The 24,404-nt window shown below is 38.2% G+C and overlaps 1 protein-coding gene and 1 pseudogene across 1 annotated transcript; one reads left to right on the top strand and one right to left on the bottom strand.

Annotated features, from left to right (window-relative positions):
* The window catches only part of LOC134326214 (zinc finger protein 850-like), a 154,553-nt pseudogene extending 133,135 nt beyond the window's left edge, over positions 1-21,418 (top strand).
* On the bottom strand, positions 1,242-9,270 carry LOC134325925 (tripartite motif-containing protein 16-like; the record flags this gene model as incomplete). Its single annotated transcript, XM_063008126.1, has 6 exons — positions 8,680-9,270; positions 8,467-8,562; positions 5,615-5,848; positions 4,741-4,900; positions 2,241-2,300; positions 1,242-1,765 (listed from the first exon to the last, which is right to left on the bottom strand). Coding segments are annotated over exons 1-6 (1,665 nt in total), but the record flags the coding sequence as incomplete, so codon positions are not given.
* Positions 21,419-24,404: the final 2,986 nt, after the last annotated feature.

Here is a 24,404-nt window from a genome sequence, read left to right as displayed (position 1 = left end):
TTACTTTTTTGAGTAACTACCCCAACACTGCTCAGGTAGCTTTAGAGAGGACTACAGTCAGTCCTAGACGTTCTTCCAAGCAGTTTCTCTAATGTCATGTTTTGTTTTCCAACTCACACATTCACACCAGTAGAAGCTTAAAAATAACACTACAAACCAACTAGTCTATAAGCACAAGAGGATTCATCTTTATAGATGGTGCTGTTTATGCTTTTACACTTAAAACATGAAGAGTTTTTTTTATTACAACAAACACAACGGCAACAATTAATAATTATAAAAATAAAATAATAATAATAAAGTAACAAATCTGTACCCAAGCAACAAGCTGTAATTTATTTCTAGCACCACTAGATGGCGACGATGTCTGTACAACATTTTGAACTTCACTTTAAAAGTCAGTTCAATGTGTTTTACTGTAGCAATAACGAAAGTAAAACACTCACCGCCCCGCTCGTACTACAGGAAATTATAATGTAACATTTGGAGAATTGTAAAAATAAAAAGTAATATGAGATCTTGTGACCATGTTTAAAAAATCTTTGTGATGTCGCCCTTCAAAGGTGCCACAAGAGGGTGACATCACAAGGATTTTTTTCAACATGGTCAGAAGATCATGGTCATTAAATAATGTAAAAACATGGTGTTGTAGAAAAGCATTATGTACTTTAATCAAGAATGATTTGTACTTTACTTTTTAATGTTACTGTTATATTTGTTTCCTGTACAAAAGTAATTTGTATAATTGCACGTTGTAATAAAATTAAATTTTAAAAATCAAATCTCTCTATACAGGCTCATCGTGGAGGCAAATTGGTGGTTAAGTGGGCGGGTCTAAACTGCTGTAGGCTTAATGAGCAGAGATAAACTGATGAAGGCTGAACGAACCAATACAAATAACTATTTCTGTGAAAGAATCAAATCCCCTCTGAAACCATCCACATGTATCTAAGTTCTGCTATATTATTCCTCACCATGTGCTGGTTTCCCTTTTAAACTTGTGTTTTACAGCTCAGGAGAAATCAGGTGAGAATCAGCTTCTCCAGGAGAGTCTAAAACACCTCATGTGGCTTAATGTACTAAAGAGCCTAGCAACACCAAACGTCTCTTAGTTATTACTGCTTATAAGCGCTCGCTTCTGCTGAAGTGACCAACCTGTGGTTCAAAAAAAAAAAAGATCATTTTTATAACACTCAGTTTAATGTTACACTTACATGTAAATTTTACATTTAATTTGTTAAATCTGACAGTTTCACTTCTGATCCTAAACCAACACCAAACCCTAGGTAGAGGAGCTGAGTGAACGTGGTCTGAACTCTGTGGAGGAGCTTCATTGTATCAGAGACGCTGTAGAAGGACAGAGTTCCTGCTTCATAATCCACATACACTCCTATTCTAGAGGAACTCGGAATTATGGGAATTTTAGTATCTTTGTTATTGTGCAGGAATGAAAATCTGGATGGAGAACAGAACAAACTCCAGGACTGATCATTACCTCCAAACACACATTCATCACCACGTCCCTTCCTGCTGATGCTTTTATATGACACTGTTATAAAAACCCACTTATCCCCACTCCACTCAACCTCCCAGTAACAGCGTCCACTCACACTCTCTCTACACACAACCTGGAGGTAATAATCAAATCTATCTGGATGATCAGGATACGACTGTGATGTTTTACTCTGGGTCACCACTTTGTTCTCCTCAGACAGACGGAGGCATTTATGTGCTGTGTTTGGATCCAGTGTGAACCGACAAACATCTGGTGAGGAAACATAAAATAAACCAATTAACATAGAACAAAGAGAGAGAGAGAGAGAGAGTGTGTGTGTGAGTGAGTGTGTACAGTGTGTGTATGTCTAAGTGTGTGCGTGTAAGAGTGTGACACTAGACAAAAACACACACACTGCACAGACACACACAAATACACAGAAACACCGCACAACCAAAGATACAGTGCAACACTATTTAACACCAAACACACAAACACTGCGCACACACACAAATACACAGAAACACCACACAACCGAAGAAACAGTGCAAAACTATTCAACACCAAACACACAGAGACTTCACTAAAACACACAAGAACAATACACACATGGACAACTACTGTGCAGACACTGCACAAACACTAGACATACACACAGACACTACACATACACACGTGTGTACTGGGGGGGTGCAAATACTTTTTCACTGCACTGTGTATGTTTGTGTGCGTGTGAGAAACTTACATTGTAGAAAATCTTCTCTGATTTCACCTTCAGGAGGTGAAGTAATCTGGACTTTCTTCACTGCAGAAAGAGTAACAGTACAATCACTAATCACAGTAAATACATATTTATAACAGAAATTGAAGCAGGTACAGCTAGTAAGAAGTTTGGCTTGTTCTACCGGTGTTTGTCTAAAGCAGTGGTTCTTAAACTTTTTCTGTCACACCCCCCTTTGGAAGATGAAAAATGTTCATGCCCTCCCAACAAAATGCTGACAAAAATAGGTCAAGTTTAACTTTGTTGAAATAACTTCAAAGATCATGAATGTTCCTTTCACCTTTATTCCAGTCATTTCTGTTGTACTTTATCAAACCACTTTTTGATAAAAGATAAAGTTGAATCTGTGCCAAAAATGTGATTTGTGAGAGTTCAGGACTTATCACTGTATTAGTGGCTGTTTTTCTTTTCATCCCTGTCAAATACCTCTGTATCCACATCCACATTTACCTTCTGTAAATCTAGACCAGGAGTGCCCACACTTTCATGGCTTGAGATCTACTGTTTCAGTCTACAGGTCATCACCATCTACTTTTTACGGTTGGCCTCATCATTTTTCAAAAAAGCTTTGAAGCTTTTTAAATGCGCTTCAGTTCCTGTATTGACGTTCAGCTTTGTTTGAAAATTCACACTGACCTTATTCTGATGATTTACTCTAAATGGTATCAGCCAGGTTTATGTGGTCTGGACAGGAGCTGCTGATACTGATTCTCAAGCAGTTTTTCAGGTGTTCATCAGTAAGTGTGGACCAATATTTACACCATCATTTTCATGTGGGAAAAGGTCGATTCACACAAGTAGGTTAATCCGAAAAAGCTGTCAAATATTTGGCAGTCAAATATGTGGAAGTTCCAAAATTGATGCTAACTAATTATTTTATGGTTACAGCACCTTTTCATGTAGATTTGTAATTTAAGTGGCTTGTTTCACCTAAGTGCAGCATTTCATATGAATGTCGGATAACAAACCGCAAATTAAACAAACAGTGGCCACATTTCATGTCAGTCACGTTGACCTGTTTGAATGAGGCGCGATGTACCAGCGTGCACAGTGCGATCGACTGGTAGATCGCGAGCGACATATTGGGCACCCCTGATCTAGACTCTGTCAGAATGAATACTTCTAACCTGAAAGCACGGTTTGTTTATTGTACACCGTGAAAAGATTCAGACGTTAAAACATTCAAGGAAAATGATTATTTTTTTATAATAAGAGGTGTAAAAGAAGTTTAAAGTAAAAATGATCACATTTACCATTTTGTAATGAACACAAACTTTCTCTTCTATGTTTTAAAATATTCAGTTTGTCTTTTATTTAATTTAGTTTTAATATCTGAACTTTTTCACATCACTGTATTTATTGTGTTTTATATATTTTTTAAATGTCTTAAAATGTTTCCTTATTAAAAAGAAAATCTTCATAAATGTATCACTGCACTTCTGACTGGCAGAGAAATGAAGCGCGGAACCAATGTTTTAACGTCGGAATCTTTTTCACTGTGGACAATAAACAAACCATGCTTTCAGGTTAGCAGTATTCATTCTGACAGAGTCTAGATCAGCAGATCAGATCGACAGCACAGTACACGCTGGTACATCGCGCCTCATTCAAACAGGTCAGTGTGACTGACATGAAATGTGGCCACTGTTTCTTTAATTTGCGGTTTGTTACCATAGCTACGCCTCAGTGGCCTAAAGCACCGCTAATCTAGAATAAACCTGGCTGATACCATTGAGCGCAAATAAACAGAATAAGGTCAGTGTGATTTTTCAGTCACTTGCCCTGTAAAGCTGAATATCAATACAGGAACTGAAGTGCATTTAAAAAAGCTTCAAAGCTTTTTTGAAAAATGATGAGGCCGACGTTAAAAAGTAAATTGTGATGACCTGTAGACTGAATTAGTAGATCTCAAGCCACGAAAGTGTGGGCACCCCTGGTCTAGATTTACAGAAGGTAAATGTGGATGTGGATACAGAGGTATTTGACAGGGATGAAAAGAAAAACAGCCACTAATACAGTGATGAGACTTGAACTCTCACAAATCACGTTTTTGGCACAGATTCAACTTTGTTATATTTTTTGCAAAGTGTTTGCAAATTTTATTTCATTTTTTTTATTTTTGAAATAGCAGACTGATTGAAGGCGCAGTTCAGTGAAATGTCAAAAAGTGGTTTAATAAAGTCAAGTACAACAGAAATTACTGAAATAAAGAACATTCATGAAAATTTTTCATCTTCCAAAGGGAGACGTGACAGAAAAACAAAAAAAGTTTCAGAACCACTGGTCTAAAGTGACCTTAATTCTGAGTTACTGACCAAGTGAGTGTATTTTATTCAACCCTGGACTTACTGTGACCATGACCAGTACTGGGTTATGGATTTGGTTGGTGGATTTGATTGTTTTGTTTGATGTTTGAGTACCGAAGCATTTTGGAGACAATGGAACACTGAGGGCTTGAACTCACCTTCATCTGGTATCTTCTCACACTGCTCTTTCCAGAATTCTTCTACTTTCTCTCTCAGCTGAGATACAGACTTTGTAACATCATCAAATGAGAGGAAAGGACTGATTGTGATGGCGGCTGATTCTGCAGATCCAGCAGGAGCCGAGAGAGACTGAAAATTCTACATCCAGACAAAAAATACAAAGAAATAAAAAGATGTTTTTTTGAGCAACGACTCTTAAAATGCATTATTAAATAATCCTACAGTTTAAAACCAACATTCTTTATCAAGCAACACTAGCCCTGTCATTTCACTATCTGTCCACTAGAGACACCATTACCTAAATATTGAACCTAATATTTTATTGTCTGCATCACATGTTTTCTGTTTGTCCTCGTTTTTAAAATCAGACCATAAAAAAATTGTTCAGGTTCCTGTAAGTCTGCATTTTCAGACAAAAATATTGTGGACTATGTACTGTATGTATTGTGTTAAACAAGATCAAACTTGTTCCTTTAAATAAGACTTTAAAAGAGTTGCTGCTATTTCGATTTAAGTCAGGACGGCTTGTACATCTGTGTGTGTCTAAATTTGTTGGCCTTAAATTGTTATTTACTTCATTTAGTTTTGTAATTATTAGAACAAGTGCACATCAGCACCTACAATTTGATATCTCATTGACAGCCAAGTCAAAACACTTCACCAGAACATCGACAGATTATTAGGACTCAACTGTACACAGTTTTAATAGAACTGCATTCACTTCCTTCTCAAGGCTGAACAGGTTCATTTATTCAACAACTGGATTGATTCCATTCCAATACATTCCCAGATACATACAGATATATTACTTGAACTGGTGCAGCAATAATATAATTATTTTAGTGCTGTTACCTGGAGGAAATGGACGGGATCCTCTGTGTGTGAAAGCTGTTTCAGTTCAGCATCTTTCCTCTTCAGCTCTACAATCTGCTGCTCCACCTGCTTCAGAACTTTTTCAGCTCGACTTACTTCTGCTGTCTCTCGATCTCTGATCAGATCTTTTAGCTCAGAGCATCTTCTGTTAATTGAGTTGATTAGTTCAGTACAGATCCTCTCGATGTTCTTCACTGCTGTCTGTGCAGAACACTGTTAAAAGATTCAGAAAGAGGAAACGTTTCTCACTCAGATATTTAGAAATCAAAATTAAGTCAGAAGACATTTTAAACCAGTTAGGGATCTAATCATAGAGAAGCCCAGATGTAATGTAACTTGCAGGACAATGTGGTTCAGTAGCTTATTTTCTGTTCTGGCCATCTTGTAAACTTTCTCAGTGGTTGTCATTTTCCCCCGTGAGATTTTCAGCAGTTTTCTGATGCACTCATTCTCTAATCCCGTTTCCTCAGTGTCCATTCTGCACATTCATATGTAGCCAGACTAAGACTTTCATCACTCATAGCTTAATGATGGTGCTAAATAGCTTGATTTTTACAACCCCAATTCCAATGAAGTTGGGACGTTGTGTAAAACATAAATAAAAACAGAATACGATGATTTGTAAATTCTTTTCAACCCATATTCAATTTAATACACTACAAAGACAAGTTATTTAATGTTCAAACGGATAAACTTTATTGTATTTTGCAAATATTCACTCATTTTGAATTTGATGCCTGCAACACGTTCCAAAGAAGTTGGGACAGGGGCATGTTTACCACTGTGTTACATCACCTTTCCTTTTAACAACACTCAATAAGCGTTTGGGAACTGAGGACACTAATTGTTGAAGCTTTGTAGGTGGAATTCTTTCCCATTCTTGCTTGATGTACAACTTCAGTTGCTCAACAGCCTGGGGTCTCCGTTGTCATATTTTGCGCTTCATAATGCGCCACACATTTTCAATGGGAGACAGGTCTGGACTGAAGGCAGGCCAGTCTAGTACCCGCACTCTTTTACTACGAAGCCACGCTGTTGTAACACGTGCAGAATGTGGCTTGGCATTGTCTTGCTGAAATAAGCAGGGACGTCCCTGAAAAAGACGTTGCTTGGATGTCAGCATATGTTGCTCCAAAACCTGTATGTACCTTTTAGCATTAATGGTGCCTTCACTGATGTGCAAGTTACCCATGCCATGGGCACTAACACACCCCCATACCATCAGAGATGCTGGCTTTTGAACTTTGCGCTGATAACAATCCGGACAGTCCTTTTCCTCTTTGGCCCGGAGGACACGACGTCCATGATTTCCAAAAACAATTTGAAATGTGGACTCGTCAGACCACAGGACACTTTTCCACTTTGCGTCAGTCCATCTCAGATGAGCTCGGGCCCAGAGAAGCCGGTGGCGTTTCTGGGTGTTGTTGATATATGGCTTTCGCTTTGCATGGTAGAGTTTTAACTTGCACTTGTAGATGGAGCGATGAACTGTGTTCACTGCCAATGGTTTTCTGAAGTGTTCCTGAGCCCATGTGGTAATATCCGTTACAGAATGATGTCGGTTTTTAATGCAGTTCCGCCTGAGGGATCGAAGGTCACGGGCATTCAATGTTGGTTTTAGGCCTTGCCGCTTACTTGCACAGATTTCTCCAGATTCTCTGAATCTTTTGTAGATGATGAAATCCCTAAATTCCTTGCAATTGCACATTGAGAAACGTTGTTCTTAAACTGTTGGACTATTTGCTCACGCAGTTGTTCACAAAGTGGTGAACCCTGCTTGTGAACGACTGAGCCTTTCGGGGATGCTCCCTTTATCATGACATTTACCTGTTTCCAATTAACCTGTTCACCTGTGAAATGTTCCAAACAGGTGTTTTTTGAGCATTCCTACACTTTCCCTGTCTTTTGTTGCCCCTGTCCCAACTTCTTTGGAACGTGTTGCAGGCATCAAATTCAAAATGAGGGAATATTTGCAAAAAAACAATAAAGTTTATCCGTTTGAACATTAAATATCATGTCTTTGTAGTGTATTCAATTGAATATGGGTTGAAAAAGATTTGCAAATCATCGTATTCTGTTTTTATTTATGTTTTACACAACGTCCCAACTTAATTGGAATTGGGGTTGTATACCCTTGTAAATGTTAGCATCATCATCATGTCCACATGATGCAGTATTTGATATTCTACTTCCCAAATATAAGAAAGAGTTCCAGTCTTCTACCTTCCACCTTAAACTCCAGCACTTCTTCAGCGTTCATCATCACTTTAGTTTTTACTGCATTTATCAGCATGTTATATTTTCTCACAGATCTTCGATACAACACACCTGCTCCTGTATTTCCTTAATTCAAAATAATATGTGTGGATTAAATCTAATAAACCCTAAAAACACTATATATACTGTAAAATGTGCTGGTGGTAGCATTACAGTTACAGAAATTCTTTTGAGTATCAGGAAACAGCAGCCTGGACAGGACTGGGAAATTCAATGTAGTGATCTTCTCAAGTCTTTACCAGAAATCTTATACAGTAATTTATGTTTAAGCATCTTGATCCAAAGCAACAATCAATAATCTTTTTGTGTGGCTCAGTCAAAGTCCTAATCTGATCTTATCACCCTTATAATTATTAGCACAACCTCAGAATTGTTGTACAGCATCAATCACCAACTAACCAGGCAGAATTTGAAGATTTTTTTTAATTCATGAACAAAAATGCTCCATCACTTGCAAAGTTACCTGAGATATAAAATATCTCATTTTTAATGGAGATTGGTTTAATGGAGGAGAGTCAGACTGATCCTGAGAGCTTTTTGTTTATAAAACTTACCTTGTGAGACTTTACAGCGTTTATCAGCTCACAAAGTTCCTTCTCTCTGTTCTGGATTTTCTCCTGGAATTTTCTCTGGATCTCCAGCAGCTGCTTCTACACAAAATAACAATTCAGAATTTACTTGTATTGTGTACGAGCACCACATAAACAACATCAGTGTAAATGCTAATGAGTTGTTACTTGTTAAAGAGAGCTGTATAATATTTTTACCTGTTTCTCAGTTCTTTCTGCTGCAGCTGATATTGTATCATGTCCGTTATGATCATCCATGGTACACAACATGCAGATACACTGCTGATCAGTACGACAGTAAACATCCAACATTTTATCATGCTGAGAGCAGATCTGATCCTGGAGTCGTCTGGAGGCTTCAACCAGCTTGTGAATCTTATAAGCAGGAATTTGATAATGAGGCTGAAGGTGAGTTTCACAGAAAGAGGCCAAACACACCAGACAGGATTTTACTGCTTTGTATTTTCTCTCTATACAGACATCACAATCCACATCTTCAGGTCCAGTAGAACAGTGACCAGGATGTGGAGCTTGAAGTTCTGTTTTCTTCAGTTTCTCCACAACTCCAGCCAGAATTGTGTTTCTCCTCACAACAGGTCTTGGAGTGAAGGTTTGTCTACACTGTGGACAGCTGTATGTTCCCTTATCATCCTCCTGATCCCAGCAGTTATTAATACACACCATACAGAAACTGTGTCCACAAAGAATAGTTACTGGATCCTTCAGTGTTTCCAGACAGACTGAACAGCTGAACTCGTCCTTAGCTACTGAAATTTTGGACTCAGCCATTGTTCTACACATAAACAGAAACACCAGTCAACACAGCAAGTTTTTTACAGCAGCTCAGACTTCCTGGTTTAGTTTGTGTGTTTAAATAAAATCAACAATTTGAACTACATAAAGTAACAATACACAGTAATGTACAGAAGTGTGGAAATGTATAAACTTACCTGCGTTCATAAACTTAAATTACCAACAAAACTACAAACACAGAAATGGAACAGATCCGCACTCGAACAGAACAGGATCAGATCTGTTTAATTTCTGCTGAACTAAAGGGGAGAGAGAGAGAGAGAGAGAGAGAAAGAGAGAGAGAGAGAGAGAGAGAGAGATATTACATGTACAGAGCATTATGTTTTTATTTAATTAAACAGCACACCTTTATTTACTATTTAAGATTCCCTCAATGATTGGCCAAACATGGCAACTAGTTATTCAACACTGAACTTTGGCATCTTATCACCAGGAACAAACACATGTTCAACTCCACCTTCAGTTATCACCTTCACCTTCACTCACATTATCCCTGCAAATAGCCAGGGCCAAAGCTAGAGAGAGAGAGAGAGAGAGATTGTCCTAGATCACACCCTTTCATATGATTACCTAGGGCTCAAAATCAGCGACTCAGGAGGCTTTAGTCTGGCAGTGGATGCACTGAAACAGAAGGCCTGCAGAGCCCTCTATTTAATTAAAAACAAATTCATCACGATTGACATCCCAATTGGAACTGGTTAAAGATCTTTGACAGTATAATCTTGCCCATTGCGCTATACGGTAGTGAAGTTTGGGGTCCACTCAGTCATTGTGACTACACTAGATCAGAATAAGAATCAGAATCGGGCTTTATTGGCCAAGTATGCTCACACATACAAGGAATTTGTTTTTGGTTACACAGATGCTTGCAGTGCACGAAAAATACAGTAAAGACAATCTTATTCACACAGCTCACTCTCTCCTTACACACACATTCATACCCGTAAACATAGAAAACATTTGTAAACATTTAGCATGTGCAATTTACATTGTAATTTTAAAAAGGTGCAGTTTTGTGCAATATAAAAACTATAGAAAATATAAAAATATATAAATAAGAAATGGAAGTAAAAGTGAAAATCCTGTGTATGCTATTGCATAAATTAAATAGGTAGTTTTGATGTGCAAGTGTCCCGAGTATTAACAGTACAGTAGTGTTCAATTGTTCATGAGCGTAATGGAGTTTGGATAAAAGCTTCTCTGTAGCCTGGTCGTTCGGGTCTTCATGTGGCTGAAGCGTCGGCCTGATGGAAGGCACCGAAACAGGTGATGGCCAGGGTGAGACGGTTCAGTGATGATTTTCTCTGCACGCTTCCTGGTTCTGGAGGCATGCAGGTCCAGCAGTGTGGGCAGCTTTACACCGATGGTCCTCTCTGCAGACTTGATGATGCGCTGCAGTCTCTTGGTGTCATGTTTTGTGATAGCGCTGCCCCACACTGTGATGGAAGTGGTGACGATGGACTGTGTAGAACTGCACCATCAGCTCTTGGGGTAGGTTGAACTTCCTCAGCTGGTACAGGAAGTACATCCTCTGTTGAGCCCTCTTGATAATAGAGTTGATGTTGCTGTCCCACTTCAGGTCCTTGGAGATCGTTGTGCCCAGGAACTTGTAGGACTCCACAGCCATCACAGTTCTGTCTAGGATGGTGAGTGCTGGCAGGGTTGGGGGGCTCCTCCTGAAGTCCACGGTCATCTCCACTGTTTTTGCTGTGTTCAGCTCCAGATTGTTCCGACTGCTCCAGAGGACAACCTGATCAACCACCCGTCTATAAGCAGACTCATCACTGTCACTGATGAGACCAATGACTGTAGTGTCATCTGCAAACTTCAGGATTTTAACAGAGGAGTCCATGGAGGTACAGTCATTTGTGTACAGCGAGAAGAGCAGTGGGGAGAGTACACAACCCTGTGGGGCACCCGTGCTGATGGTTCGGGTCCCTGAAGTACACTTTCCCAGCCTCACCTGCTGTTTTCTGCCAGTAAGAAAGTCAGTTATCCACTGGCAGGTGGAGGCTGGTACGCTGAGTTCAGTCAGTTTGCTGTGTAATTGTCCTGAAATAATTGTGTTGAAGGCTGAGCTGAAGTCCAGGAACAGAATTCTTGCATAAGTTCCTGGGTGATCAAGGTGTTGGAGGATGAAGTGGAGACCCATGTTCACTGCATCGTCCACCGACCGGTTGGCCCGATAGGCAAATTGCAGGGGGTCTAGCAGGGGGTCCGTGATTTCCTTAATGTGGTTGAGAACCAGTCTTTCAAAGGACTTCATGACCACAGAGGTCAGGGCAACAGGTCTGTAGTCATTTAGTCCTGTGGTAGTTGCCTTTTTGGGAATGGGTATTATTGTGGAGCATTTAAAACAGGACGGAACAACACACAGCTCCAGTGATCTGTTGAAGATCTTAGTGAAGACAGGTGCAAGTTGGTCTGCACAGGTCCTCAGGCAGGAGGGAGAGATTCCATCAGGACCTGGGGCCTTCTTGACTTTCTGTTTTTTAAAAAGTCTCAGCACGTCTTCCTCGCAGATCTTCAGATGGGACAAGCATCTTCAGATGGGACAAGCATCCCACCAAAGTCCTGCATGCAGAATTTTGCATAATGATTTTACATGTCTAAGGAAAAAACCCAATTAATGCATGCAGGGCTGAATTAGGTTGATACCCATTCATTATAAATATTGAAAAAACAGCCCTTAAATTCTGGATGCACCTAAAATCGAGTCCCAAAACAAGCCTGCAGTTTCAGGCACTCCAATCCCAAGAGCTCTACCCTGAAAAGAGTCCCCTGTGTCAGCTGGTGCAGAGACTGACCCACACACTGACCCCTAACAACCCCAACTCTCTGACCAGCACTGCTTCCCAAACACCAATCAGAATCACGCAAATTATCAAACACCACAAAACCATTTATCTGGAACATTGGACAACCCAAACTCAACCTGGCCACATATCTCCTTACTGTCCGAGATACGAAGCAGAGACATATTCTCACCAAATACAGACTAAGTGACCACAGCCACGAGAGAGGCAGGTTAAAAAAAGTCTTGGATCCCCAGAGAGGAGAGACTGTGTGGTCACTGCAGGACAGGTGAGGTAGAGACAGAGGTGCACTTCCTTCTAAACTGCCCAAAGTACACACCAATCAGAAATAAATATTTTAATCAGTTTGAAAGAGAAGTGAGCAGCTTCAGAACACTGACAGACAGTGAAAAAATGGCCATTATTTTAGGAGAGGGACCATCAGCCTTCACTGCAGCCAGATAGCAGCTCTGGGACAGTGAGTAAAACACCAGATAATCAAACACACACACACACACACACACACACACACACACACTCACAATGATATTTTCTCTTTTTTTCTATGAACAATTGTTTTATTACTTAATGATATTTTCTTTACCATTTTATCTCTATGTATATACTTGTTCATTTTTAATTATTTATGTATACTATATACCCCCCTGCACACACACACACATTTAATGATATTTTCTTTACCATTTTATCTCTATATATATACCTGTTCTTTTTATGTATACTATATACCCCCCTGCACACACACACACCACACACTGAATGATATTTTTTTTACCATTTTATCTTTATGTATATACTTGTTCCTATTATTATTTATATATATACTATGTACTATACTATATATACTATATACCGTATATGTATGTTTTGACAATACAAATATGTGCATTTGTCATGTCAATAAAGCAAATTGAATTGAATTGAATTGAGAGAGAGAGAGAGAGAGAGAGAGATCGCCTGGTCAGGGTCACAGTGGGCCCGTCTTTAATTGGTAACACTGAATGTAATTCAGAAATACACGCTGGACAGAGCGCTGATTTATTGGAGGAAATCATTTATCATTCAGTTTGGTTTTAAATAAAACACAAACACATATTATTGTCATGCCTTATTCTGCAATTGTTTTCAATGCTTTTTAATTCAAATCAATATTTTTTCTTAGTAGAGATGATACACTTCTAGAAAACTGGACATTTTAAGAAGAATAAGCTCAATTCTGGACTTTTATATAGTTTTGAAAGTTGATTAGCCTAATAAATTACATCTTTTTTGTAAAATTATACATATTCATGTTACAGTAAAAGTCTAATATAGCCACATTTAGTAGTTTGCTAATGGTTTATAGTAGACGTACATAAAATTGACTTTATACACAAAATATTAAAAACAAAATTATTAAAAAGACAGATTACTGCAATAATTATTATTAAAGAAATTGTAAGTTGTAGCAATCAGCTATTGTGAAAATGAACATTCATGCACCTTCATATATTCAGTGAGTTTATTTATTTTTTATTTAATGTAATAAGATTTTAAGGCTTTTTGATCCTGATCATCCAAGGGCGGCACCCCAGTGGAGTTCATCTAACCAGTCACACACAGACACCCAAAATGCATCGTTCTGGTAAAAAAGAGAGAGTTATGCTGAAGCAGATGATTTGATGTTCACCTTTTCAGGAGATCACAAGTCACTAATGATCACACAGAAGTCACTTGATTGTAATACTTTTTTTTTAATGAGATCCAAAAAGCTCATGGTTAGTGAAGCTTTTTACAGGTTTAGGGGTTTTGTGTTTTGCTTCACTGTATGTATGGTGCATCATTATACTGTTATACATTATTTTATTCTATTTTGTATTAGATGAGATGGTTTGTCTCTGTATTTTTAAATGACAGCTAATGATAGTGATCCGACTCTTTTACGTATTTTGTATAACATATAAAATGTTGACTTCATCAAAAAGAATCGACTCCTTCAGCTTCCAACTGCTCTTTGCTGAGTACTATCAACTTAGTGAATCGACTCTTTCGAGTCTATTCCTGTCGTTCGACTTAAAGAACCGGATTAAAGAATCGACTAATTTCATTCATTTGAACGCGCAGACTCACTCGCTCTCCCGCTGTGAGCTTCTCAAACTGAACTGCGTCTTTCTGCACATGAGGAAGAAATCTATGTAGAGATCTCAAATAACATGAACCTGAAGGTCTGAACTTACATTGTAGAAAAGAAAAACAAGCCAGTAGCAGCAGTGTGCACATTAAACCATTTACAGAAGGGTCATTAAGTTTGGCAAATTGAAGTTAAAATAAAGCATCATGTGTTCTGTCCAATATTTACATAGTGCTGGGTTGCCAAATAACAAATTTTCACCTGCATTCAGCCTTTTCTTACCTGTATACCAAAAACAGTCGCCACTGCAGGTCTACAGCACGTTACAAAAACACTTGGGACAGAAGAGCCATAAACAGTCGTAACATTTTTATATATTATAAAAATAAAATAATAGTAATAATAATAATAATAATCATAAAGTCACAAATCTGTGTCCAAGCAACAAGCTGTAATTTATTTCTAGCATGTCTGTAAAACATTTTGAACTTCCCTTTAAAAGTCAGTTTAATGTGTTTTACTGTAGTAAGAATGAAAGTATCAGCTGATTTTGAACCAAAACCAAACCATCAGGAATTTGTTGTTAGGAGCTGGAAAAGAGGAAACAGACATCTAAGGCATTTATTTATTTATTTTGGATTTATTACAATATCACATCAGCAAGAAAAGGTGGTTTGTAAGGTGTTGCAGGCAGCAATGACGACTTTTCTGGTACATAGGAAAGAACAAATAAATATGACATAATATTACAACAAAAATCATCAAATAACTCTAAGGTGAATCAAAGGTCTCCTTGTACTGCATTTATTATTAGCTAAACTAAAAAAAGCCAAATTAAATCATGTGGAGTTCATCAATCATGTGGAGTTCATCATCCACTGTCCTGTTTTACATACAGTCTTGTGTGGATAATGTCACTGTTGACAAGCGCATCAGATGCTTTCCAAACAACAAGCCATGGATGACCAGGGAGGTTAAGTGCCGACTGAGGGACCGCAACACAGCCTTCAGGTCGGGAAATGGCGAACTTTACAGCACTGCCAGGTCCAACCTGAAGAGAGCCATCAAAGACGCAAAAGCAGCGTACAGGCTGAAGATTGAGGGCCATTTCAGTGATGGCAACCCCCGGCATGCATGGGAAGGCATCCACCACCTCACAAACTACAAAGGCAATAAAAACACAATCACCAGTAGCAGTGACTCACTAGTGGAGGAACTGAATTATTTCTTTGCACGCTTTGAGGGGGTTGCAGTGGAGGAAGCAGAGAACAGGACAGCACCACTGCAAACTGCTGACAGCCTAGCACTTACTGTGAGTACAGAGGATGTCAGGAGAGTGCTCCGCAGTGTGAACCCCAGGAAAGCGACCGGCCCAGACGGAATTTCAGGGAGGGTACTTAAGGACTGTGCATATCAACTGGCAGAGGTGTTCAAAAACATCTTCAACCTCTCTCTGTCCCACTGCACTGTCCCTAAATGTTTCAAGTCTGCCACCATTGTGCCTCTTCCAAAGAAAGCCACAATCAACAGCCTGAACGACTTCAGACCGGTGGCTCTCACCTCCACGGTGATGAAGTGCTTTGAAAAACTGGTTCTGAAGCACATACAGTCTTCACTCCCGCCCACCCTGGACCAACATCAGTTTGCCTACAAAGGCAACAGGTCAACAGAAGACGCCATCAACACTGCTCTCCACGTGGCACTGACTCACCTGGAACATCAGGGAACATATGTGAGGATGCTGTTCGTGGATTTCAGCTCTGCGTTTAATACAGTTATTCCCAGCAGACTGGTATCCAAGCTGCTAAACCTGGGTGTCAGCCAGCACACATGCAGGTGGATTGAGGACTTTTTAACAAACCGCCCACAGTCTGTTAGGATGGGGGCCCATCTCTCCCCTGTTCTGACACTGAGTACTGGAGTTCCACAGGGCTGTGTGCTGAGCCCTCTTCTTTACTCCCTCTACACCCATGACTGTACACCAACCCACAGCACAAACTCAATCATCAAGTTTGCAGATGACACCACTGTAATTGGATTAATACAGAATGGAGATGAGTCTGCCTACAGGGAAGAAGTCCTCAAACTGTTTGAATGGTGCTCCATTAACAACCTGGCACTCAACACCTCTAAAACAAAAGAAATGGTCATCAGCTTCAGGAGACAGAGAGAGGAACCTACACCCTTAGACATCGGAGGAAACACAGTAGAGAGAGTGTCTAATTTCAAATTCCTAGGCACACACATCTCCCAGGACCTCACATGGACCACCAACACCACCTCTCTAGTGAAAAAAGCACAGAAGCGGCTCTACTTTTTAAGGACACTAAGAAAGGCCAACCTGTCCAAGCAGCTACTGGTGTCCTTCTATCACAGCACGGTGGAAAGCATACTCACCCATGGCATTCTGGTGTGGTATGCCAGCTGCTCTGAGGCTGACAAGAAGGCTCTTCAGAGGGTAATCAAATCAGCTCAGAGAACCATCAACACTGAGCTGCCTTCACTAGAGAACATTTACAAAACCCGATGCCTGCGTCGGGCCACAAACATCATAAAGGACTCATTTCACCCTTGTTGCAACCTGTTCTCCTTGTTGCCCTCTGGTAGGCGCTATAGGAGTATCAAGGCCCGTACTTCCAGACTCCTGAAAAGCTTTTACCCCTCCGCCATAAAAACACTAAACTATCAAACTTTACATCCTAGGAAATAATGTGCAATTTATAGAGACCGTGCAATAACCTTCTTCTTCTTTTCTTTTCTGGAAAGTTCTTAAAACCACACGTTTATTTCTGTATCTAGATGTGTATATGTTTATTTTGTAAATACATGTGTATATATATGTCTGTGTGTACATACATGTACCGTCAAGGAGATGCTCAAAAAATTTCGTTGTGCACTGTGCAATGACAATAAAGGCATTCTATTCTATTCTATTCTATTCTATTCTATTCCCATCTAGTAGTGCTAGAAATACATTACATTTTGTTGAATGGGTACAGATGTGTGACTTTTGACGAGCTTGATTAGTTTGTAATATGTGTTAAGATGATGAATGAACCTAAACACTTGCTTTTTAAACTGTTAATTACTTATTCATCTATTTATAAAATTAAAAGAGTTAAAGGCTCTTCTGTATAAAGTGTTTTGTGTGGTTTTGTAGGCAGCAGTGAACGACTTTTCTGGTACATGGTGAAGAAAAGGTTGAATCCAGATGATTTGTTGTGGTGTTTTGTACTAAATGCAGGTGAAAGAGGATCAGCAGCAGCAGCTGAGCGGTGTGTTTGGTTCTCTGTGTGTTTTGTCACTGTTTCAGGATCTTTTATTAGAAAAGCTGCGTGTAGAACAGAGAAAGTAAAAGACGACACACAGCGGAGTGAAAGGCTGAACGACGGACGTCTATAAGAAGCCACACCACCCTGAGAACACCCGATCTCGGAAGCTAAGCAGGGTCAGGTCTGGTTTGTACTTGGATGAGAGACCGCCTGGGAATACCAGGTGCTGGAAGCTTTTATCCACACACACCCACCTTCACTCCAAACCTCCTGTTACACACTGACCCAGCGGCTTTTTCTTCATCAAAGCTACACAAGGAGACAAAGATCAGGTGATACTTTCATTCTTACTACAGTAAAATACATTCAACTGACTTTTAAAGTGAAGTTCAAAGTGTTGTACAGACATCGTCACCATCTAGTGGTGCTAGAAATAAATTACAGCTTGTTGCTTGTGTACAACCCCTGGCAAAAATTATGGAATCACCACTCTTGGAAGATGTTCTTTCAATTGTTTAATTTTGTAGAAAAAAAATAAATCACAGACATGCCACAAAACTATCATTTCTCAAACTGTCAACCCTCTGGCATTAAGAAACAATAAAAAAAGAAACAAATATAATAGTTGTGGTCAGTCACAATTGCTTTTTTTTAGATCAAGTAGAGGAAAAAAATATGGAATCACTCAAATCTGAGGAAGCCATATACATTTATAACATTATAAATAATCAAATACATTTATAACATTATAAATAATCAAATACATTTATAACATTATAAATAATCAAATACATTTATAACATTATAAATAATCAAATACATTTATAACATTATAAATAATCAATACAATTATAACATTATAAATAATCCCATACATTTCGAACATTATAAATAATCAAATACATTTCGAACATTATAAATAATCAAATACATTTATAACATTATAAATAATCAAATACATTTCGAACATTATAAACAAATACATTTATAACATTATAAATAATAAATACATTTATAAAATTATAAATAATCAAATACATTTATAACATAATAAATAATAAATACATTTATAACATTACAAATAATCAAATACATTTATAACATTATAAATAATCAAATACATTTATAACATTATAAATAATAAATACATTTATAACATTACAAATAATAAATACATTTATAACATTATAATCAAATACATTTATAACATTATAAATAATCAAATACATTTATAACATTATAAATAATCATATACATTTATAACATTATAAATAATCAAATACATTTATAACATTATAAATAACCAAATACATTTATAACATTATAAATAATCAAATACATTTATAACATTATAGGTGCTATACAAATAAACTTGCCTTGCCTTGCCTTGCGGCTGGCACCAGGAAGGAGACATTCATTTCTATTTTATTTAGTAGTTAATTGCTATTTTTGTTTTGTTATTTGTGTTCATCGTGATTAATATTCTAATGTTTATTTATCATATATAAAAAATTTGATTCATGAATTCAATGAGTGTCAAGGAACAATAATAAATAAGAATGTTACTACCACTGATTATAATGTCTGTTGTTTATAGATATATTATCTGTATTATCTATTATTATAATTATTATTATTATTATTATTATTATTAAAGCAGTACATGAGAGGGGAGTGCACACACACACACACACACACGTTCAATTACATTCAGACGCTGTATTTTAGCTATACTGTACACATAAGTCTGGAATGCAGCGTCTGAACGCCATTTCAGCATCCAAGCCTGATATTTAGGAGCTGTATTACAGATGAATAAGTGCTCTATTACATGGTCTCGGATAGCTCTCATAAGCGTCTCTGAGATGTAGATGTGCTATCAGGGTAGTTGGTTTGTAGAGTTATTTTTAAGCTTCTACTGGTGTGAATGTGTGATTTAACATCATTAAACAATTTTAATGCTTAATTATTTGTCCTTATGCTAGAGGAGCGACTCGGTTCTTTTAGTTCATTTCAAAGAGTCGTTCAATAGAATCGGTTCGTTCGGAAACGAATCATCAATCATCACAGTAACTGTAATGTCATTACATAACGCGTTACATGACTTCGTTACAGATAAAAAGTAATCACGTGACTGTACCGCGTTCCCCCCAACACTGTAGCTGAGAGATACAGGGCTAATGAAGATGTTTTACTGCTAAGCTGCTGTTCAACTCCAGTCCAGTTGGTGACGCTGGTGCGTCTTAAGTTGTTCTGCCAACCGCCATTAAACATCATAAGAAGAACAAGAAGCTGCTGTGTTTGTACTGTAGAGCCTCATCTGTAAGTAAAATATGTATTTAATTATAACCCTTATATTTAATTATAACCACATTCTAATTAATAATAAAACTAGAGTTCATAATAAAACATCACTGTGAGGATTTGAGGAGCTTTAACTCCAGTTTTATTTAAACAAACAAACTATTAGCTGCTCCGCTAACTGTTAGCATCACACATGATTCAGTACTGATGAACCGATTCATTGAACCGATGAATCAGTGGATTGTAACGGATTCAGAGTTTATTCATTATTAAATCTAACATTTTGATATAAACGCGTCACATTTTCAGCTTTGTTTACAGTTTGTAATGTTTGATAGAAACAGCGAGTTCTTGTAGCTTTGTTTACAGGTTGTTTTACAGGTTTATAGTAAAAGTTAAAAGTATTAGTACAGCACTGTTATTGGGAGTGGATGAGAAACTAGATGTAAAGAACATCAGACTTAGACGTGAAGTGAATTTTATGTTTTTATTACTAAGTGAAGAGTTTAATATTATTGTGGTATTAATGTACTAAAAGTATTTCTAAATAATTTACTTATTTCTTTGTTTCTTATCAAAGCATAAACATGAAGAACTTTCATCACTGCTCGGAGTGTGGGAAGAGTTTTATTAAGCAGAGTCATCTCAAACAACACCAGCACATTCACACAGGAGAGAAGCCATATCACTGCTCAGAGTGTGGAAAGAGTTTTACTTACAGTAATGCTCTTAAAGTACACCAGCGAATTCACACAGGAGAGAAACCGTATTACTGCTCAGAGTGTGGAAACAGTTTTATTAAGCAGAGTCATCTCAAACAACACCAGCGTATTCACACAGGAGAGAAGCCATATCACTGCTTAGAGTGTGGAAAGAATTTTACTGTGCAGAGTAATCTCAAACAACACCAGCGTATTCACACAGGACAGAAACCATATTACTGCTCAGAGTGTGGAAAGAGTTTTGCTCAACAGGTTAACCTCCAACAACACCAGCGTATTCACACAGGAGAGAAGCCGTATCACTGCTTAAAGTGTGGAAAGAGTTTTGCTTACAGTTATGGTCTTAAAGTACATCAGCGTATTCACACAGGAGAGAAGCCATATTACTGCTCAGAGTGTGGAAAGGGTTTTATTCAAAGTAGTGACCTTAAAGTACATCAGCGTGTTCACACTGGAGAGAAGCCGTATCACTGCTCAGAGTGTGGAAAGAGTTTTGCTCAACAAGTTAACCTCCAAAAACACCAGCGTATTCACACAGGAGAGAAGCCGTATCACTGCTCAGAGTGTAAAAAGTATTTTGCTAATGAAAGTAATCTTAAACAACATCAACAAACTCACATAGAAAGACTCCATCACTGTTAAAAGTGTGGAAAGTATTTTTTGTGCATTATTCTCTCTAACAACACCAGCACATTCACACAGGATGTAAAGCTGTATGGTTTTCTTTTTCTAGAACTGTTCTACTTCAATTATCAAATGTATGGTCTGAATATGATTATTAATCATCAAAAGTAATGGGGTGTAATGTACCAACCTCAGATCTGAATCTGTTTTTGTTCATTATTCAAGTTTAATCTACTTTAATAAACACAGAACAACTTTTACTTTCAAGTGGAAGAATTTTACCCTGGTCTTTATGGTGTTTGCTAAGTTTTCATAAATGAATAGTCTCTTACTTTAACACTTCTAGGTCTACACTAAATTCTAGTCTTTAGATGATTTCCACTTATCAAATAATGAACCGTCCTCAACCAGAATGTACATGAGAAGGTGTGAATGGAGGGCTGTGGACTGAACAGTGTTGCATTGTTCTATCATCATGAGTCTTTGTTCTTTGTGTTTATCTATAGACCAGATTAGTGGTAGCTAAACTCCTTTGTTAAAAGAAATACTCATATTTACGTTTAATTATCCCACCATCTTCTAGTGCAGTGGTTTTGTGAAGAATCAATAACAAGTGGGACACAATTGTGAAGTGGAACGAAATTTATTGGATATTTTAAACTTTTTTTAGAAATAAAAACCTGAAAAGTGGGGCGTGCAATATTATTCAGCCCCTTTACTTTCAGTGCAGCAAACTCACTCCAGAAGTTCAGTGAGGATCTCTGAATGATCCAATGTTGACCTAAATGACTGATGGTGATAAATAGAATCCACCTGTGTGTAATCAAGTCTCCGTATAAATGCACCTGCTCTGTGATAGTCTCAGAGTTCTGTTTAAAGCGCAGAGAGCATCATGAAGACCAAGGAACACACCAGGCAGGTCCGAGATACTGTTGTGGAGAAGTTTAAAGCCGAATTTGGATACAAAAAGATTTCCCAAGCTTTAAACATCTCAAGGAGCACTGTGCAAGCGATCATATTGAAATGAAGGGAGTATCAGACCACTGCAAATCTACCAAGACCCGGCCGTCCCTCTAAACTTTCAGCTCAAACAAGGAGAAGACTGATCAGAGATGCAGCCAAGAGGCCCATGATCACTCTGAATGAACTGCAGAGATCTACAGCTGAGGTGGGAGAATCTGTCCATAGGACAACAATCAGTCGTACACTGCACAAATCTGGCCTTTATGGAAGAGTGGCAAGAAGAAAGCCATTTCTCAAAGATATCTATAAAAAGTCACCTGGGAGACACACCAAGCATGTGGAAGAAGGTGCTCTGGTCAGATGAAACCAAAATCGAACTTTTTGGCCACAACGCAAAACGTTATGTTTGGCATAAAAGCAACACAGCTCATCACCCTGAACACACCATCCCCACTGTCAAACATAGTGGTGGCAGCATCATGGTTTGGGCCTGCTTTTCTTCAGCAGGGACAGGGAAGATGGTTAAAATTGATGGGAAGATGGATGGAGCCAAATACAGGACCATTCTGGAAGAAAACCTGTTGCAGTCTGCAAAAGACCTGAGACTGGGACGGTGATTTATCTTCCAACAAGACAATGATCCAAAACATAAAGCAAAATCTACATTGGAATGGTTCTCAAATAAACTTATCCAGGTGTTAAAATGGCCAAGTCAAAGTCCAGACCTGAATCCCATCGAGAATCTGTGGAAAGAGCTGAAAACTGCTGTTCACAAACGCTCTCCATCCAACCTCACTGAGCTCGAACTGTTTTGCAAGGAAGAATGGGCAAAAATTTCAGTATCTCGATGTGCAAAACTGATAGAGACATACCCCAAGCGACTTGCAGCTGTAATCGCAGCAAAAGGTGGCGCTACAAAGTATTAACGCAAGGGGGCTGAATAATATTGCACGCCCACTTTTCAGTTTTTTATTTCTAAAAAAAGTTTAAAATATCCAATAAATTTCGTTCCACTTCACGATTGTGTCCCACTTGTTGTTGATTCTTCACAAAAAATTACAATTTCATATCTTTATGTTTAAAGCCTGAAATGTGGCAAAAGGTTGAAAAGTTCAAGGGGGCTGAATACTTTTGCAAGGCACTGTATGTTTCTCATCACAGAACCACATATGGCACACATTAATTAGGTGTGTGTGTATATATATTAGTGATGGGAATTATGGCTTCTTGAAGGGAGTCGGATCTTTTGGCTCGGTTCCTTTTAAAGAGCCGTTCAAAAAATGGCTCTTCGTTCTCCGGGAGACGCTACTAGGTAAACTATAAGACACCCCCGATATTAAAATAAAATGTTGCTAGCTTGCCTTAAATGTATTCCTAATTCAAACAACACTTAAATGAGAAAAAAAGATTTATTTCAAAAGGAGAAAAAACCACAGGGAAGAGACATACTGTGGTTGCATTTCATTAAGTTTCAGAAAAATCCTCTTTTGTGCAGAGATGCGACTGTTTGTTTCTGCTTTAAAACATAAGCACAATGAAATAACCAGATTTAACACAATTAAACAAGTTTATAGTTTATTTCTCAATTTTTTGTCATTATACTACTAGCTCTGTGTGTGTGTGTGTATGTATGAGTGTGTATGAGTATGCATGCGTGCGAGTGTGTGTTTATGTGTGTGGTGTTAGTGTATGTGAATGTAAGTGTGTGTGTGTGTCTCACTCGCTCTCCGTGATACTGAAAGTGCAGCTCTTATTACGAGTTATGATTAATTCCCTCTACTGATGCGAAGCTGAATGGGTGGATTACAGTCGATAAGAACCGGAATCGGATCGTTCATAAACGACTCATCACTAGTATATATGCAGTTACCACTGACCGTTACAGTGAGTGCGCGTGTTTAGCGGAGCAGCCTTGTGATGTCAGGAACGAGATCAGTGAGATTCAAACGCAGATCTGCTCTGACAAAAGCGTTTCGGAAATTTTGAGATGGAAACCGCGAACTTGAAGTATAAACGTAATGAAGTACGGTGTCTGCGTAGCCCCGAATATTTTTAAAAACACATTCGTTTTAATTAAACTGATTTTATTAAAACAGAATTATAAGAACTTTGAAACAGACTTTATTAGTAATTTACACATTTTGTTTCATATTTTTTTATTTATAATTATTAAATGATTTATTTTTTCGGTGCATGTAATTACTTTTCCGAGATTATCTGGCGTACCACCTCATGCTGCTTCACGTACCACCAGTGGTACGCGTACCACAGTTTGAGAACCACTGTTCTAGTGCATAAA

The sequence above is a fragment of the Trichomycterus rosablanca genome, chromosome 14 (genome assembly GCF_030014385.1).
Source record: "Trichomycterus rosablanca isolate fTriRos1 chromosome 14, fTriRos1.hap1, whole genome shotgun sequence".
Classification (NCBI taxonomy): Eukaryota; Metazoa; Chordata; class Actinopteri; order Siluriformes; family Trichomycteridae; genus Trichomycterus; species Trichomycterus rosablanca.
This window is presented reverse-complemented; position numbering and strand designations above follow the sequence as displayed.